General features: G+C 41.7%; 1 protein-coding gene across 1 annotated transcript; it reads right to left on the bottom strand.

Annotated features, from left to right (window-relative positions):
- Positions 1-1,471: 1,471 nt before the first annotated feature.
- Positions 1,472-14,789, bottom strand: LOC117425360 (kinesin-like protein KIF17). Its single transcript, XM_058993357.1, has 15 exons — positions 14,710-14,789; positions 13,776-14,065; positions 13,175-13,321; positions 12,562-12,663; positions 10,195-10,384; positions 9,134-9,586; positions 8,150-8,253; positions 6,847-6,994; positions 6,316-6,419; positions 5,840-5,994; positions 5,068-5,296; positions 3,397-3,655; positions 3,153-3,235; positions 2,797-2,914; positions 1,472-2,362 (listed from the first exon to the last, which is right to left on the bottom strand). The coding sequence occupies exons 2-15, from the start codon at positions 14,004-14,006 to the stop codon at positions 2,178-2,180; spliced, it is 2,508 nt and encodes an 835-aa protein (XP_058849340.1). The 5' UTR covers positions 14,007-14,065; positions 14,710-14,789; the 3' UTR covers positions 1,472-2,177.
- Between the last annotated feature and the right edge of the window lie 37 nt (positions 14,790-14,826).

The raw sequence follows: 14,826 nt of genomic DNA, 5'->3' as shown, positions 1-14,826 counted from the left end.
CATTTAAACCTGCAAAATAAACTAACTTGAATTTGTTTATAAGTAATAATAATATTACAAATTAACCTAAACACCATTAGTATATGTATTAAACCCAATTATAATTAGCAATAATTAATTGCCTGAAAAGCTTACCTATTTTAAATAGGCATGGAACTATGACTCACACTTTTTTTGAAGAGTAATTGGCAACAAAAAAAAAATCTCAATCTCCAAACAATATAAAACAGAAATAAAAGCACTGTTGTTCATCTGAGCATTTTAAGATGGGACCTTCTGTGAATGAGGCTGGGTCCCATTTCACAAACCCCTTCTCGGGAGCAGTCTGCTAAACACATTAATGCTACAGAAACACTTGTCTTAAACATTTAGACTGGCTGACTTCTGTAACAAAACAGGTCTGTCTTTACACTTTGTACCAGGAAAGCGGTTGAAAGAAGACAGGCAAGATACTGTTTGCTTGCTAAGCAGACTGCAAAGTGCTTTGTGAAACTGGTCCCTGGTTACTATTGTGTGGTGGTGTCATCCCCAGAAGGGGTGGATTGTGGGATGTGATTCTGGAGCAGGCAGTCGCTGGGTGGGCAGGCAGGGGTTATATGGTATTGTTTTTCATTAGTAAATTGTTTGTTTAAAAGTTTGTAGTTATCAATATGCAGGGAGGGGATAATTTGGTGCTTTTTCAAAATAATTGTTTGTTTAAAAGTTTGTATTTATAAAAATGACTTTTTAATATAAAAAATAACATGTTTTTATACTGGTGGTGTGTTTTTTTTATTTTTATAAATGTCAGTAAAGTAGTAGAAAAACAGACATGCATACACAGTGGAAGCTGGGGGAGGGGCTTTCTGATCCATTCACCAATTACATTGCCAGGTAATCATATCAAGTTTAACTGGCGTTAACCAGCGATTTGCTAGGTTAATACCTCTCGTAGGTGTTCCTCCAAACCCTTTGCTGGGTACAGACCATGGACTGGAATGTAATAACAGCAAGTCATGTACAGGTAACATCCCTAAAGTCTTAATCCTTCATGCACCATACTCAGGAACAAAGAATTCAAAGTGCAGTCACTTGCCTTCTTTTACCCCCGTCTTGTAAATTCTAAAGCAAGTTGCTGGACAAACCGTTGAACATTAGTCGATCTTTTAATTATTTTGTGAGTTATTTTAACTGAGTAGAGTGCTTCAGTCTCCAAGGCATGGATGCTACAACACTTACCCAGTTCATTCATTTGACACCAACATATTTTAACTGCCCAGATTTCCTAGATGAAAATTTAAAAGATATTTATGAACATACACCCATCTACTCTAGTGAAATTTACAGAAGACTGGTTGTCAGTCACAAGGTTCCTAAGCAGAAGTTGAAGGGGTTATTCACAAATAATTACCTCTTCTCCCAGCTGCAGGGTCTGTGGAGTGAGTTTCAGAAAGAAAAGATCAGCAAAAACATACTGTCACAACAGAACAAATCATGCTAGAATATCATTTCATTTAATAAATACATTTTAAGATCTATAACTCTTTACTACAAACATTAAAAAGTGTCGTGTGTGTGTTTTATTTGCCAAGGAAAATTGTTACAGCTGCAAAGTAGATGCTGCAAAGCAACAGAATCTTGTGTTGTCCATGCCATGTTTTTCAGGCTCTAGTGTGTCAGTGTGGAATTAAGACGTGGAGATCCACCAGACATAAGCAGTAATATCCAAGTTGGGATTTTAATATAACAAAAACTGAAATCTTTACTTCTCTTCAACTTGGAAAGTTTTCTGTAAACTAAAGCATTGATTTTATTTTATTTTGTTTTAAATGTTGGTCTTGCAGAGATCTGACAAACAGTTCCTGCTTTACCCATAGGTAGTCTTTCCAAGGCTCATTAAGCAGCAGTTTAACAGTTCAGCCGATAGCCATGCAGATGTGTCACCTCCTTCTATAGTAGCAGTTTGTTCTTTGGAATTGCGAGGATTGAATTTCTGAAAACAACTGGTTCTTGTCAAACATGCATGAATTACAGCAGAGACGCAATCATGCAGCTGTATAAAACTCAGCCGGATTGCACATGGTAAAATTTGCCATTTAAAAAGCATCCAGTGTTTGGTGGAGAATGAGCTCTGGTGTAATTTTCTGTTGATTTTTCTTGGCCTGTTTCGTTTGGCTGGTTAGAGTCCCCACGGTGGTTCAGGGCCCATCGAAGTTAGGGTTGGTTTTGCTTTTCTTGCGCTTGGTCTTGGTAGCAGCCGGAAGCAGCTCCAGGGACTCCAGGCGGTAGGGGCGAGGCTGGGGCACATCCAGGCTCTGTGTGGGAGAGATGGCACCGGGGCTGAGGTGGGACGTCCCGTTACCGAGGGGGACAGGGTGGACAGCTGCAGAGAGTGAAAGAATAGCAGCAAGTTATTAAACAAAAAAGAATAAAAAACAGGTCAAATCTGTAGCAATTGCACAAAACAAACATCAGCAACGTGTGAATAGCGATGCTGGTCCAGGTAGTTTTTTAGTTTTTTGTGTGTGTGTGTTATACATTTAATAGGATCAGCTCAAATATCTATAAGAAAATATCTACAGAGGAAATTTCCTCTCACTGTCAGATCAACGCAAAACAAAAACTGGCTCAAGACAACATTCAAGTATATATAACTTTTATGCAGTAGGTACAAAAACAAACCCAAGATCTCCAACTACAAATATACAGCATAGTGAAAATAAAAACAATACAATATCTTTTGAAAACATACTGTACAGTCTTATTTATTTTCAAGTCCAGATAATAACCCTGAATACCCCCGCACGTAGTTCTCACCCAGGCTCTTCATGGGGTCAGAGTTAAGGATCTGGGAGGCTCTCTTGGATCTGAAATAGTTGCTGGCAATGCTCTCACTGTCTCTGCGGTTCAACAGCTGCTTGTAGCGATCTTCTTCCTGCCAGGATCAGACACCACACTAAATAGTTCCAATTGCCTTTTTTGAATTGTTTTATTTGACCACATTTTACTTTTTATTAATATTGCACCTACTCTATACCACACCTGTATAATGTAACATTCTGCTTTGTCTTCAAATTGCACTTGAGTCCATAAACACAGTTTTTTTTTTTTTTGCTATAGCTGATCAATGTGATGTGTTGCTGTAATGTCAATGAGTTAGCCTGAATACACACCAGCAGGAATTCTCCGTTCTCTGCCGAAGAGTTTCTGCGTCCTGACTGCTTTCCCAGACTGCCCTGAGCTGGAGTTGGAACCGCTGGAAGAATGGAAAAAGAAAAGGCAGGTGTTCAGAATCAAGTGATGGCTAAATTATAGCGATCAATTGGTGTTAATAAATGTGTCACTTAATCCTTACATACTACGGATATGTATACAAAGTAAAATATTCGCTTCTAGTTGCATTAGCATAGCAGCTACCTGCAGGCAGGGATGTTTTTAGCACCACTGCCTCTGGGAGCCTCCAGGTGGCGCTGTCCTCATCCCAGACGGCCTCGCGTTGGACGCGGTCCACGTTGCTGTAGTTACAGTCTCGACGGACGAGCGGCTGCACACGCTCCAGGATCTGCTGTGTTAGCTGGCCCTCCCGCTCCAGCCTCCGGATTGTAGCCAGGTAATCGATTCTCTCAAACTCAAACTCTGACTGCAGGTCTGCAATCTCAATCTCTGCAGCCCTCAACTACATACGCAGAGGTGTTAATACAGAGATCAGCTTTAGGGTTTAGACACAGGATGTGTACATGCAAGGCTGTTTATTCAAAGTATTTTCCATTTACACATAAATGTTGTACACATGTACGGCTGGTTTCACAGACCCCAATTAGGACTCATCTTAGATTATTTTACCTAAAGTAATATGTGGTAGTCCAGGAATAGTGCTAATCTATGAAACCAACCAGCAGTCTTATCCATGTTAAAGAGTAAGCATTACACATCCTCCCCCCCCCCCCCCCCCCCCCCCCCCCCATTGTTAACATCCATACGACATTTTACACTTATAACTTTAAAGTCTGTTTCAAAGCTCTTTTCAAAATGTTCGCTCTAGTGCACTGCTAGTGTAAGGATTATTGCCCACATTGTCAATTGGTTGTCAGGATGTTAACAATGAAAGGAAAAATGACAGGTAGGTTATTTAAACAGCTGTAGCAACACGTGGGGACGTAGAACGCTATATTTGCCGGAACCCCGCTACTTGCTCTTTAATGTTGTAGTGAATCATTAAATATTAATAGTACGCTAATGGAATGCTCCTCAGGATGGCTTTTTTTGATTGGATATCAAATGTTAAAGCTTCTTTAAATGTAAGCATTAAACAGATTCAAACATCCTAATTAAACAGGTGAGATATAAGACTTAACAATCAATCATGTTTTTTTTACATCTGGTAAGGATCCTAGCAGCGGCATTTTGAACCAGCTGCAATCGGTTTATGGCGCGTGATGGAAGACCACCATAGAGAGAGTTACAGTAGTCGAGTCGAGAGGAGATGAATGCATGACAGAGTATCTCTGCATCCGGGTGGGAAAGGTAGGGACGGACCTTTGAGATGTTTCGGAGGTGGTAGAATTCGACTACAGAGCAGATTTGGGCATCAAAGGAGAGGTTACTATCCAGAAGTACACCAAGGCTTCGTACAGTGGGAGAAGGCAGAGAATAAACATAACCCCTTCAACAGCCCTTTCAAATCGGTGTTTTTTGTTTTTTTTTAACAAGCACAGTTTCCTTTTGATGTGACTGATCTAAGGCCTGGTGCTGCTTTTTTTCCCAGGGTTTTATATAAATGAGTTGGAAACGCTGTAATAAATCCAATTTCAGGAGGTCTAAATTACTGACTCTATACAGTGAAACCTCATTATTGGGGCCAGTTTAATTTGCCTTGGACTGCAAATGGTGGACTTAATATATTGAAGGAGGCTTTGTACGGATGTCAATTAGAGCAAATCTGGACTACAAAAAAAGTGCCCATAATTGCGAGGTGGCCTTAAATCAAGGTTTCAATTGTATGTTCTCTTATGTAGTTTGCTGGATACAAGACCAACTCGTGCTACTCCTGCTGCCTCTCCTCCAGTAAGAACAGAGGGAGCTCCCTACCTTCGTGTGCATGTCCTCCAGCAGTTTGCTCTTGGCGTGCACCTCTTCCTGGATGGAGTCGTAGACGTTGAGCAGCATGCTGTCGCTCTCCTCGCTGGTCGCTGCCAGCGCCTCCACCAGCTGCTTCTTGCGCTGGTCCGCCAGGCTCTGTCTCTGCTTGTGCCGCTCCCGGAGCTTCTCGTTGCGGGCCTGCTCCCCGCCCACTACCTCCTGCTCCAGCTGCTGCAGCCTACCAGGGGAGACAAGGGGCTCCGTTACCATCACCTTCCACAACACCTACCCACTCATCCGGCCACTGAAAAGACCCGTAACTGAAGTGTGGTCTTCTGTGGAAGTCTTACTGAAGTTTCAGGTGAGGGATGGGCAACTAGCCCTTCCTGCCCAGATCTTTGTTCCAGCCATGTCGTTTAATTGAGCCCATTACCTCTTCTTAGGAAATAACTTTTATTTGATCTTATCAAGACCTCCTGTGTTATGTTTTAAGTTCCATACATCTGTTGAATGAATCAGAATTAAGATCCAGCAATGCGCTCAGCAACAGGGTAGACATCACAGGACCCTGACCACCAATGGTAGTGCCCTATAATTTCCAGTGCACACTTTAATATGATAGGACAGACATACAGTATTGTGGGTCAGCAGGTTATACATAAAGGTAATTTACTTACTGCTGTCACCACCATTTCTAACCACCCGACGGCCAAACTTTACTTGTTAGCTAAGCACATGGAATCTACTGAGTAGAGAATTAAAAATGAATGTTGTAACACACCTTTCCAGGACCTGCTTGGGGTCCAGGGGGGCTGGTGATGTGGCCCCCTCCCCCTCCTCCTCCTCTTCTTTCTTTGTCGCCGCCCCCGCTTCCTCCACACTCTCTCTCTGCACACTGCCAATGTGCTTGGCTATCTGGGGCTGGTTTGACTGCGGCTTCAGAACACAAACAGGTAGAGACCACACAGTCTGCGGTTAGGCACAAGCAGCAAAACTAGAAGACTAGAGCTGCAATCAGCAACCCATAAGGTAATAAATCGATGCATTGAAAACATTTTAATATTCAGAAGCAATCATGTTTAGACTCTTCACAAAAGCCTCAAATACAATATGAATGTTATTATACATAGTAACGTAATACATGCACATAAAAAACTTCAGCCTTTTTTTCATCCTTAAAAAATACAAAGCTTTGGTCTAGCAATGATACTGGGTAGCAAGCCGTTTGATGTGCGTGTGAATGCAGCCTCTCTTTACCTTTGCTAAAGACTGCTCTGCTGCTGTGACCTCCAGGGGGACAGCAGTGCCTGGGCGGGGCAGGTCTTCTTCAGAGCTCCCTTCCGCAGTCACAGGGGCAGCCGCTAGAAACACAAATCAAACAAATTCACACTGTATTCAAACATACATTATTCCAATGCCCTTTCAAAACAGTAAGCCTTTAGTCTAAAACATGTGTGTCTTTATAGCAAACTCATCAGCATCAACACCAATGAAGGCATTAGAACAAATCTATTTTAAATCATAAAGTTATGATTGAGAAATAACAATAAAAGTTAAATATATACTTTTTCCATTTTTAATATTTCCTGCACAGTCTTGGTAGACTTGATCACTGCATGGCATGTATGCAATATGGGTATCAATGCCCCATTCAGGATACCATACCCAAATCAGAGTCTGCTGGAGCTTTGTCTTCCAAATAGTTGGATGGTACTTAGCAATAATGTCATGTTAATGAATGGCTGGTAATGATCACCACCTTGCTGAAAGCAGGGTGCAGGGTTTTACCAGTGCGTTGAGTGCGTTTCTCCTCCAGCCTGGCCAGCTTGCTCTCAAAGGTGCTCTGTAGAGCGGTGATGTCCTCCTGCAACTTCACTTTGCACTGCTTCTCAGCGGTATAGTCTGCCTGCACCCGTGCCAGTTTCTCCTCGTACTCCTGGGGAACGCACACGCACATGCACACACATGCTGTTAAAGAAAGGGGTCTCGTTGGATCCAGATTCACCTCATTCTGCTTCCATCAAAAAATATTTTCTAGTCTTTCAGTCCTTGCAGGACCTCAAGGTCCTGCCTTATTTTAACAGAAATCACGCTGGAACCTCACGGGACTCCTAGATCCCAGTCCAAGGCGTACAAGTATGTGTTTAAAAAAATATGTTGTCCTGTTCAAGTTCAATAAAGGACTTCCTTCTTGAATTCTATAACTTAATGTCGACAAAAATAATTCAGGAATGAAAGGGTTAAAAAAAATTGGTGGAAAAACGTGTGAACATTTCAGTTTTCAGAAAGTTCTATTTGATTCGGTAACAGGAAGCAAGGGCAGGTTATGGAAAGAAAACTGTGGGTTATCAAGTTTTCTCCAGGAAACCCATCAAATATTCACACATGTACACAGACAGGCAAACCCACTTAAACCACACTGAAATGTCCTGGCCTAAATATAATGGATGTTAATGGGGACACCCTCTTAGTACTATCACTCTGAGCCAGGATTGTGAATCATTGTGTTTCTATTTTTAATATTTTTATACTGTATGGTAATAACTACCGAGGCACTGCACAGCGTAGGTTTCCTTAATGTTGGATCATTTTTTATAGCCTGTAAGCATGCAGGTTTGATAGGTGTCATTACACAATTAACTGATAGAGGTTAAATTAGTTCAATTAAGTAACTTAGGGCAGCGGTTCCCAAACTAGGGTCCGGAGACCACTGGGGGGCCGCGAGACGGTTTCAAAGGATCCTGACAGAGCGATGCTCCCCAGAACAGGGGATCAATTTATTTACACAGAGGTGCTTGGGGTTATTCTGAATGTAACAGTGAGGTCAGCTCGCGTCTGCATTAATAGCATGCACCATTAAAAAGGGGTCGATTATAAGAACAAAATAGGCAACTGTATTAATGCACTTTATAATTATAACATCATCTTTTAAAAATATAAATAAATGCAGGATTTCTGTCCAAAGTTTTTTTTTTTTCCCCCATTACATAAATAAAAATAAACCATACCCCTCCTCCTGCTTACCTTCACAGGCAGGTTTATGTTGCATTTGCAGTGACACTCTAATGCAGCTCTCGCAGGGTCCTCTTACCTGCCGTATCTTCGCTTTCTCTGCCTCAATATCCACACCTGGGCTGGGTGGAGGCTTGGGCTGCACTGCAGGGGGCGCTCCCGAGAGCTTGCTGGCCAGCAGGGCTATAAGCAGAAGAGGAGGGACACAGGACGGGGGAGGGGGTCAAAGATTGTTCCTAACGTTTAACATTTTGAAATGTATAAACCCACCAGTGCCTTCATGCCAGTCTCTGCAACCTTATCTCAGAAGCTAAGCAGGATGAGCCAGCACAGCACTCAGATGGGAAGCTACCAAGGAACCTCAAGTGTGTATCGAACCTTCTGGTTCAGAGTTCAAGAATAGCGTGAAGTGCAAGGTTTGTTTTTCTTTGTTTTGCTAATCACGATTTTAAACTGGAGCAGGACTGTTAATCAGCAATCTGAGTAATAAAGCAATTCAAACAGTAATACCTCTCTATGCAGGTCTTTAAATGATTACCAACTGTAAGATAAGACAACAATGGGATGACATACATATATCAGCAAGGTATATCTGCTGCCCTATTCACGCTACCTATATAATGCATGATCCACGTGCGCCTGAAGCGGTTAGTAAGAGGTTTGATACGTAATCTATTCAACTGATCTAAAAAGCAGCAGATCCATAAACCTCTACTGGGATCATTTTAATGCAAGTCCCTTAACTGAATTTCTGTCTAAAAATATGTCAAATATTTTTTGATTTATAAGCAGAGTAGTACAGTTGACTCTCGCAAATCCAAACTCAGCTTTTTTGATTTTACCTATAATCTGAACCATGCTCTCACAATGAAATGCATGCTGACAGCAGCTGTAGAAACAAAATCATAAATGTATGGAAAGTAAATTTACATCTGTCTCTATTTTTTAGTAGACACATGACTAGCCATTTTTAGTATAGTGCTGATTAAGATCAGTACTTTCCACACATTACTAAACTGAACCACTGCCACCCTTCAGATGAGCGGAGTGGCCCTGCACTCACTGGAGAGGCTGGTGTCCCCGATCTGCCCGGTCAGCAGGGCGCGGAGCTGCTTGATCTCCTCCTGGTACTCTCGCAGCAGGGCGTCTTTGGGGTCCTCGTTGATCCGGGGCCGGTTCTGGATGCTCTTGGCTCGGTTGGCGTAGCGCAGGGTGCTCAGGCTCTCTTCATAGTTGTTGTCGGCGGGTGACAGGCAGGCCACCATCAGGGTGCGAGTGTTGCCCCCCAGCGAGTCCTGCAGCATCCGGGTGAGTTTGGAGTCTCTGTAGGGGATGTGTCGGGAGCGCCCGTCCACCAGCGCTGAGATGACGTTGCCCAGGGCAGACAGGGACAGGTTGATCTTAGTGGCCTCTCTCAGACGCTCCCCTGTGGCTCCTGTCTTGGACTGCCGCTCACTGCCAGCCAGGTCCACCAGGTTCAGCTTTCCTGCCCGGAGGTGGCCCTCACCGGACTGGTCTAGAGGAGACGGAGGCTTTTATAGGAGGCTTGTACTGGATACTATTTTTAGTGAAAGGAAGGGTGTTCAACCAGCAAGTTTTTTTTTTTTTCCTACTATAAAATCCATGGACTAATTTTGCTGATTTAACAAACCAAAAAAATCCTGGATTGTGTAAATAAGGGTAGAGATTTGTTTTCCCTCTAAAGGCTGGTACAGCTGTAAATTAATAAACTGGTTAGTTCAGGTTCCTAAACTCCAAATGTCCTCCATCTATCTATATCTGATGTAGGGATATTCAGTTCCGTTCAACTTTTTAAGCATCGGGAATGTAGGAAATCCCTGAATAAATACTGAATGAATAACCTCTATATTTGATATGCTTATCTTTTACACGGTTAAACGTCAAGGCACGATTCTAAATGTTTAACATCCCTACTCATATGGTTTATGGAATTTGAACCTGCCATAGCTAACTATCCTTTAACTAATGGCTGTATTTGTAGTCAGTAGCTTAAGCAGCTGTTAAAAGCAGGTTTGACTGTGTTTATCTGTTTGGCGTATGCAGTTACAAAGCAGTAGTAAAATGAAAGTGTGGAGTAGTAGTTCAATCCCCCAGGCTCCTTACCGACGGTGGAGATCTCCAGGTGGATGGTGAAGATGGAGTGGGAGCGAGACGAGTCCTTGTTCATCAGGGTGTATCCCACAGAGCGGTTCTTCCAGCCCTGCTCCATGATGCGCTCGCACTCCACCACACTGTGCACTGTGTGCAGGGACAGCTCCTTCACGTACACCCCCCGCTCCGGGTGCTCCTTCAGCTGTGGACACAGACACACTGTCAGCCGCTATCACAATACAGCAAGAGCCAAGGCTTGTACCTATGAAAACATTTCATAGGGTTATATAGTGAAATAAGCACACAGCATATATATATATATATATATATATATATATATATATATATATATATATATATTCTATATATAAGGCTGTAGAGCACCTTTCAAAACACATACAGTAACAGTTCTTCTAAAGGGGAACAGCGGGTATCTAGACACACATAAGTAAATCCACATGACCTTGCACTAATTCAAATCAAAGGTCAAAGTGACCAGGCGAACGGCACGGTTGCACGTTATGCCAGCATTCTTAAGCAGGAGCTTGATCTAAGTAAAGTAATTCTCTGAATTCAGCTTCAGTTTAGGGTTAAACATACTTGCTTTTCCATTGTACTTGTTATTTTACAGAAGATGCTATGAACGTTCACAGTGCTGGTGTTATTTTACCCATGCGGATGGCCATTTTGATTATTCTGCCTTTGTGGAATAACGACAATACTCGATGAACGTTCATGGTGTACCCTCTTTATATGAATAATAAAGGTTATTTTAAGCAGTCAGAGAAAAAGAAGAAAAAAAAATTCCAAAATGTAACTGTCTTAGACTGTTATAACAAATTCAGCATCCCCAACTCTTTATAGTTTAATTATAGTTACTGTGACAAGCATGACAAAAACATATTTGGAGATTTAAAACTGAATTCCCCGAATATTTGATTATGTGTGTGTGTGTGTGTGTGTGTGTGTGTGTGTGTGTATATATATATATCCATTTGTACTTATTTTTCATTATACTTAAACTATTTAATGTGTTTCCCTCGGGGTAGTCTTTCTGTGAAGTTATTTAGTGCTAAAGGAGTTTTACTCGCACAAAAATAACAAAAATATCATTGCAAAAACAAGCTCCCCCCTTTTTGAAGTGTCCTATGTTTTAATGGTGAAGTAAGCAGTAAAAGCTAGCCCTATGTGGGATAATAAGAGCAAAGGACATAGAAACAGTTTTTCGTATAGGTCAAATGGGCTGAGGTTGCTGTGTAATGAGGTAACCCAGCAATTCAAACAGTCAGAATGTGGTAATAATACTCCTCCACTTAAAATGACACCACAGCAAGTCACAGTCACCTATTACTGTGTCTGTGCTGTCTTGTCTCCAAGGCAACAGCTTCAGGCTCTCATTATAATCTTGGAGGTTGCTGTGGAAACCAGGCATAACGAGGATATGCCACAAAGGGTTCACAACTTGGCATGAGCATGTTTTATAAAAAAAAAAAACTTAACTACAAAAAAGACTATCAATTATAAATAACACAGACGCATTCCCTTTGTTCTCTTTCATTTATAAAAGCAAAAAGAGGATCTCACAGAGACTTCAAAAGGAACCCACATTCCTCTTCAATACAGTTATTTACAGTACATTATAATAACATTCTGCTTTGTATAGCTCCAGAAATAACAATTAATAGCAGAACAAGCTTTACAATCTTGTATCTGAACGGCATCTGGATGCGCAGACAGAAGACAGAGGGGTGTATTCAACAGATATAAACAACAGATTTTAATACAGTGGTCATGACTGAAATCATTCAATCTAATCAGTCTTTCATGAAAACGAACACCTCAGCGAGTGAGCTTCTTCAGAGTATTTTAATTCCTTCCTTGCTGGCCTTCCAGATGTTTTACTGAACAGGATGAAGCACGTTCAAAATGATGCAGCCAGAAGGATTACACATACCAAGTGTACCCCTCACATTTTTCATGTTTTAAGGTCACTACCAGCTTCCAGTGAAATATTGTATTGATTTTAAATACATGGTTTTGGTCTTTCCTATTAGCATGAATTTACCTGTTCCTTACAAACCAGCTTGTACTTCCAATAACAGTCTCTAGTTAACATCAGGAACTGGATAAGTTCTGGTGTGAGGGCATTTAGTTCTCAAGCTTCTGCAGTTTGGAACTCACTTCCAGGTTCTATTCAGAATGCTGAGTCACTCAATATCTTTATATCTATTTCTTTCTGTCACACATAACACTCCAGGGAGTAGCTTTAATTATTAGAATGGTGGCGTTACTAAGATCCACCACCATTTAGATCAACTGAAGACCCTGCTAGTTGTAAGCTCATCAGACCTCAGGAGCTGCTCCAAGCCGAGTTCTCACCTCCAGCTTCTGTTTAGTGTCGTTCCCGAGAAGGTCTCGGATTTCCTCATTGTAGATTTCAAGGTATGAGGCTCTCACAAGGAACTTTGTATTCTCTGCACACTGTAGACAATACGAGAGCAGGAATAAAGATTAGCACCACACTACAATACAAACATGTCTCCTGCAAAGGATGTAGATCACATTTAAGTGCCATGAAAAAGTAGGTCACCTTGCGAACTAACCTCACATGTGCAGACTGCTCCTTGGCAAATGATGGGCACCAAGTCCTACCATTTAAACACAATTGGCATTTACAGCAAAGAAACACAGAGATGATTTCTGCACTAAAAAGACATTTGGGCCAAACAATGGAATTGTAGATACCGGTAATACTGAAACAGTCTTCACTGAATCTAATGGATGTGTTGTCGAGATATCTCAATATACATATTTTTGTTGTTGATGAACCCATCATCAATTATGCTGGCATTCCATTTATTCCAACCATGTACGCAAACCCTTTGGCTCCACTGTATCAGTTAAGACTGGAAGCTCTCCAAGGCCATGCTTGTTGAGGATGCTGAAGTCAGAACAGCCTCAGTTTTTAAGATCACTCCCTGTGGTGCTATACCTGAATGCTCTCAAAGATGTGCTCGAAGGCTCGGGGGATGACTCCCCTCTGGGCAGGGGGGTCCGTGATCCCCTGCATGGTAAAGGATTTCCCGCTGCCCGTCTGTCCGTATGCAAAAATCGTCCCATTGTAGCCTTCCGTTACACCCTGCAAAATGAAATCGAAGCGGTTTTGCTTCAAATTAATCAACTGGTGAGTTACAATGCAGCATTGCACAGTATGTTAGGGTCCCCACCTCAAGAAATATACCTTGGAAAAATAGACCTCAAAATGTATGTAGCCAGGAATTGCACTTCAGTCTTATACGCTGAGGACCAGTCAGAGTGGAAAATTATGGAAAATATTTAAAAAATGTACAGTATAACATAATATATGCCGTTTTACTTCAAAGTAAAGCCGTGTGCAATGTGCAGCATCTCCTTTAGCTAAGGATCCACTATCAAACATCGTCATGGGGGGCTGTTACATGGGGATAACCATTTCCTCTGTAGTGATGGCTGTGGGTAACAGTCAGCACATATGGTTCCCAAATGTATAATAACATATGATATACAAGAAATATAGATAGATAGACAGACAGATATAAACAATGATGGCTCACCTCCACCAGCAGATACGCGATCTCGTTGTACATCTGTTCCGTGGTCTGATTAGTGTAGTAGGTCCCGTCGAATGTGAACTGTTTGGGTGGCTCATTCGTGGCTCCCGGCTTCTGGATGAAGCACTGGCATCGGGCGCTCTCCATAGTCACCGCCGCTTTGCAGTTCAGAGCCCTCTCCCTTTCGTTCATGGGTCGACATCGGACCACTACCTTTACCGACTCGGACGCCATTATTACCCCGCTGTGTAGCCCCGAAGCACACGAATGCCGAATGTATCTAAAGGTCTAACCTGCGCACAACATGGGGTTTCAACTCGATAGAACTTTCATTAAAAATAAAACAAGAAACTGAAGAATCATTATAAAGACGGTCTTTTAAAACGTCTAAGATTTTTTTGTAGATTTCCTTATCAGTTAGCTAAATTGGCAAAAAAAAACCAAAACATTAGTTTTTTTTTTTATTATTATTTTTCATATAGCAATTAAATGTTGATGACTACAGCAATACTTTAATGACTTTGAAAGCGCATATAGATATACAGACAGACAGACATACACTGAGATCTATTTAAATATGTATAGATTCTGGTGGAGTTAGTAAGTTAACTTAATTAGGTGTTCGGATTGTTATTAAATTGAACAGTACAATTAACTGCAAAAAATTAACACATTGCAGTGGTACCCATTCCCACCCTAAACGCGCCCTCTCGATATCATATATTTTCAGAACCAATGACTAAGATTTTCAAGAATACACGACTTGCAAAATGCATGCGTCACTCCCAAAAATAATTGTTTGAATGATTTCGCCCCCCTCCAAACCACACACCTACGAGAACAGCGCCCGCTCCGCCTCTCTCCGTATAGATAATATTAATCCCAGTGTTCGCAACTAATCCCCCAAATAAATTGCAACCCAGTTGTGTTTGTTTACCTGTGCCCAAATAAACAAACCCGGCCGCTCAATCTCACTCCGGAAGGTTTGGGCCCTCCTCCCGTGGCGTTCCCTGTTGCCAGGCAACCACAAACTTCAGCAAATACGTCACTAAAA

Source organism: Acipenser ruthenus, chromosome 20, assembly GCF_902713425.1.
Source record: "Acipenser ruthenus chromosome 20, fAciRut3.2 maternal haplotype, whole genome shotgun sequence".
Classification (NCBI taxonomy): Eukaryota; Metazoa; Chordata; class Actinopteri; order Acipenseriformes; family Acipenseridae; genus Acipenser; species Acipenser ruthenus.
This window is presented reverse-complemented; position numbering and strand designations above follow the sequence as displayed.

Coding starts and splice junctions, on each gene's coding strand:
- LOC117425360 (XM_058993357.1), bottom strand. CDS start 14,006: ATGGCGTCCGAGTCGGTAAAGGTAGTGGTCCGATGTCGACCCATGAAC. Junction 13,322..13,775: donor TCGCGTATCTGCTGGTGGAG/GTGAGCCATCAT, acceptor TTCATTTTGCAG/GGTGTAACGGAAGGCTACAA. Junction 9,587..10,194: donor CCTGGAGATCTCCACCGTCG/GTAAGGAGCCTG, acceptor CGTCTCCTCTAG/ACCAGTCCGGTGAGGGCCAC.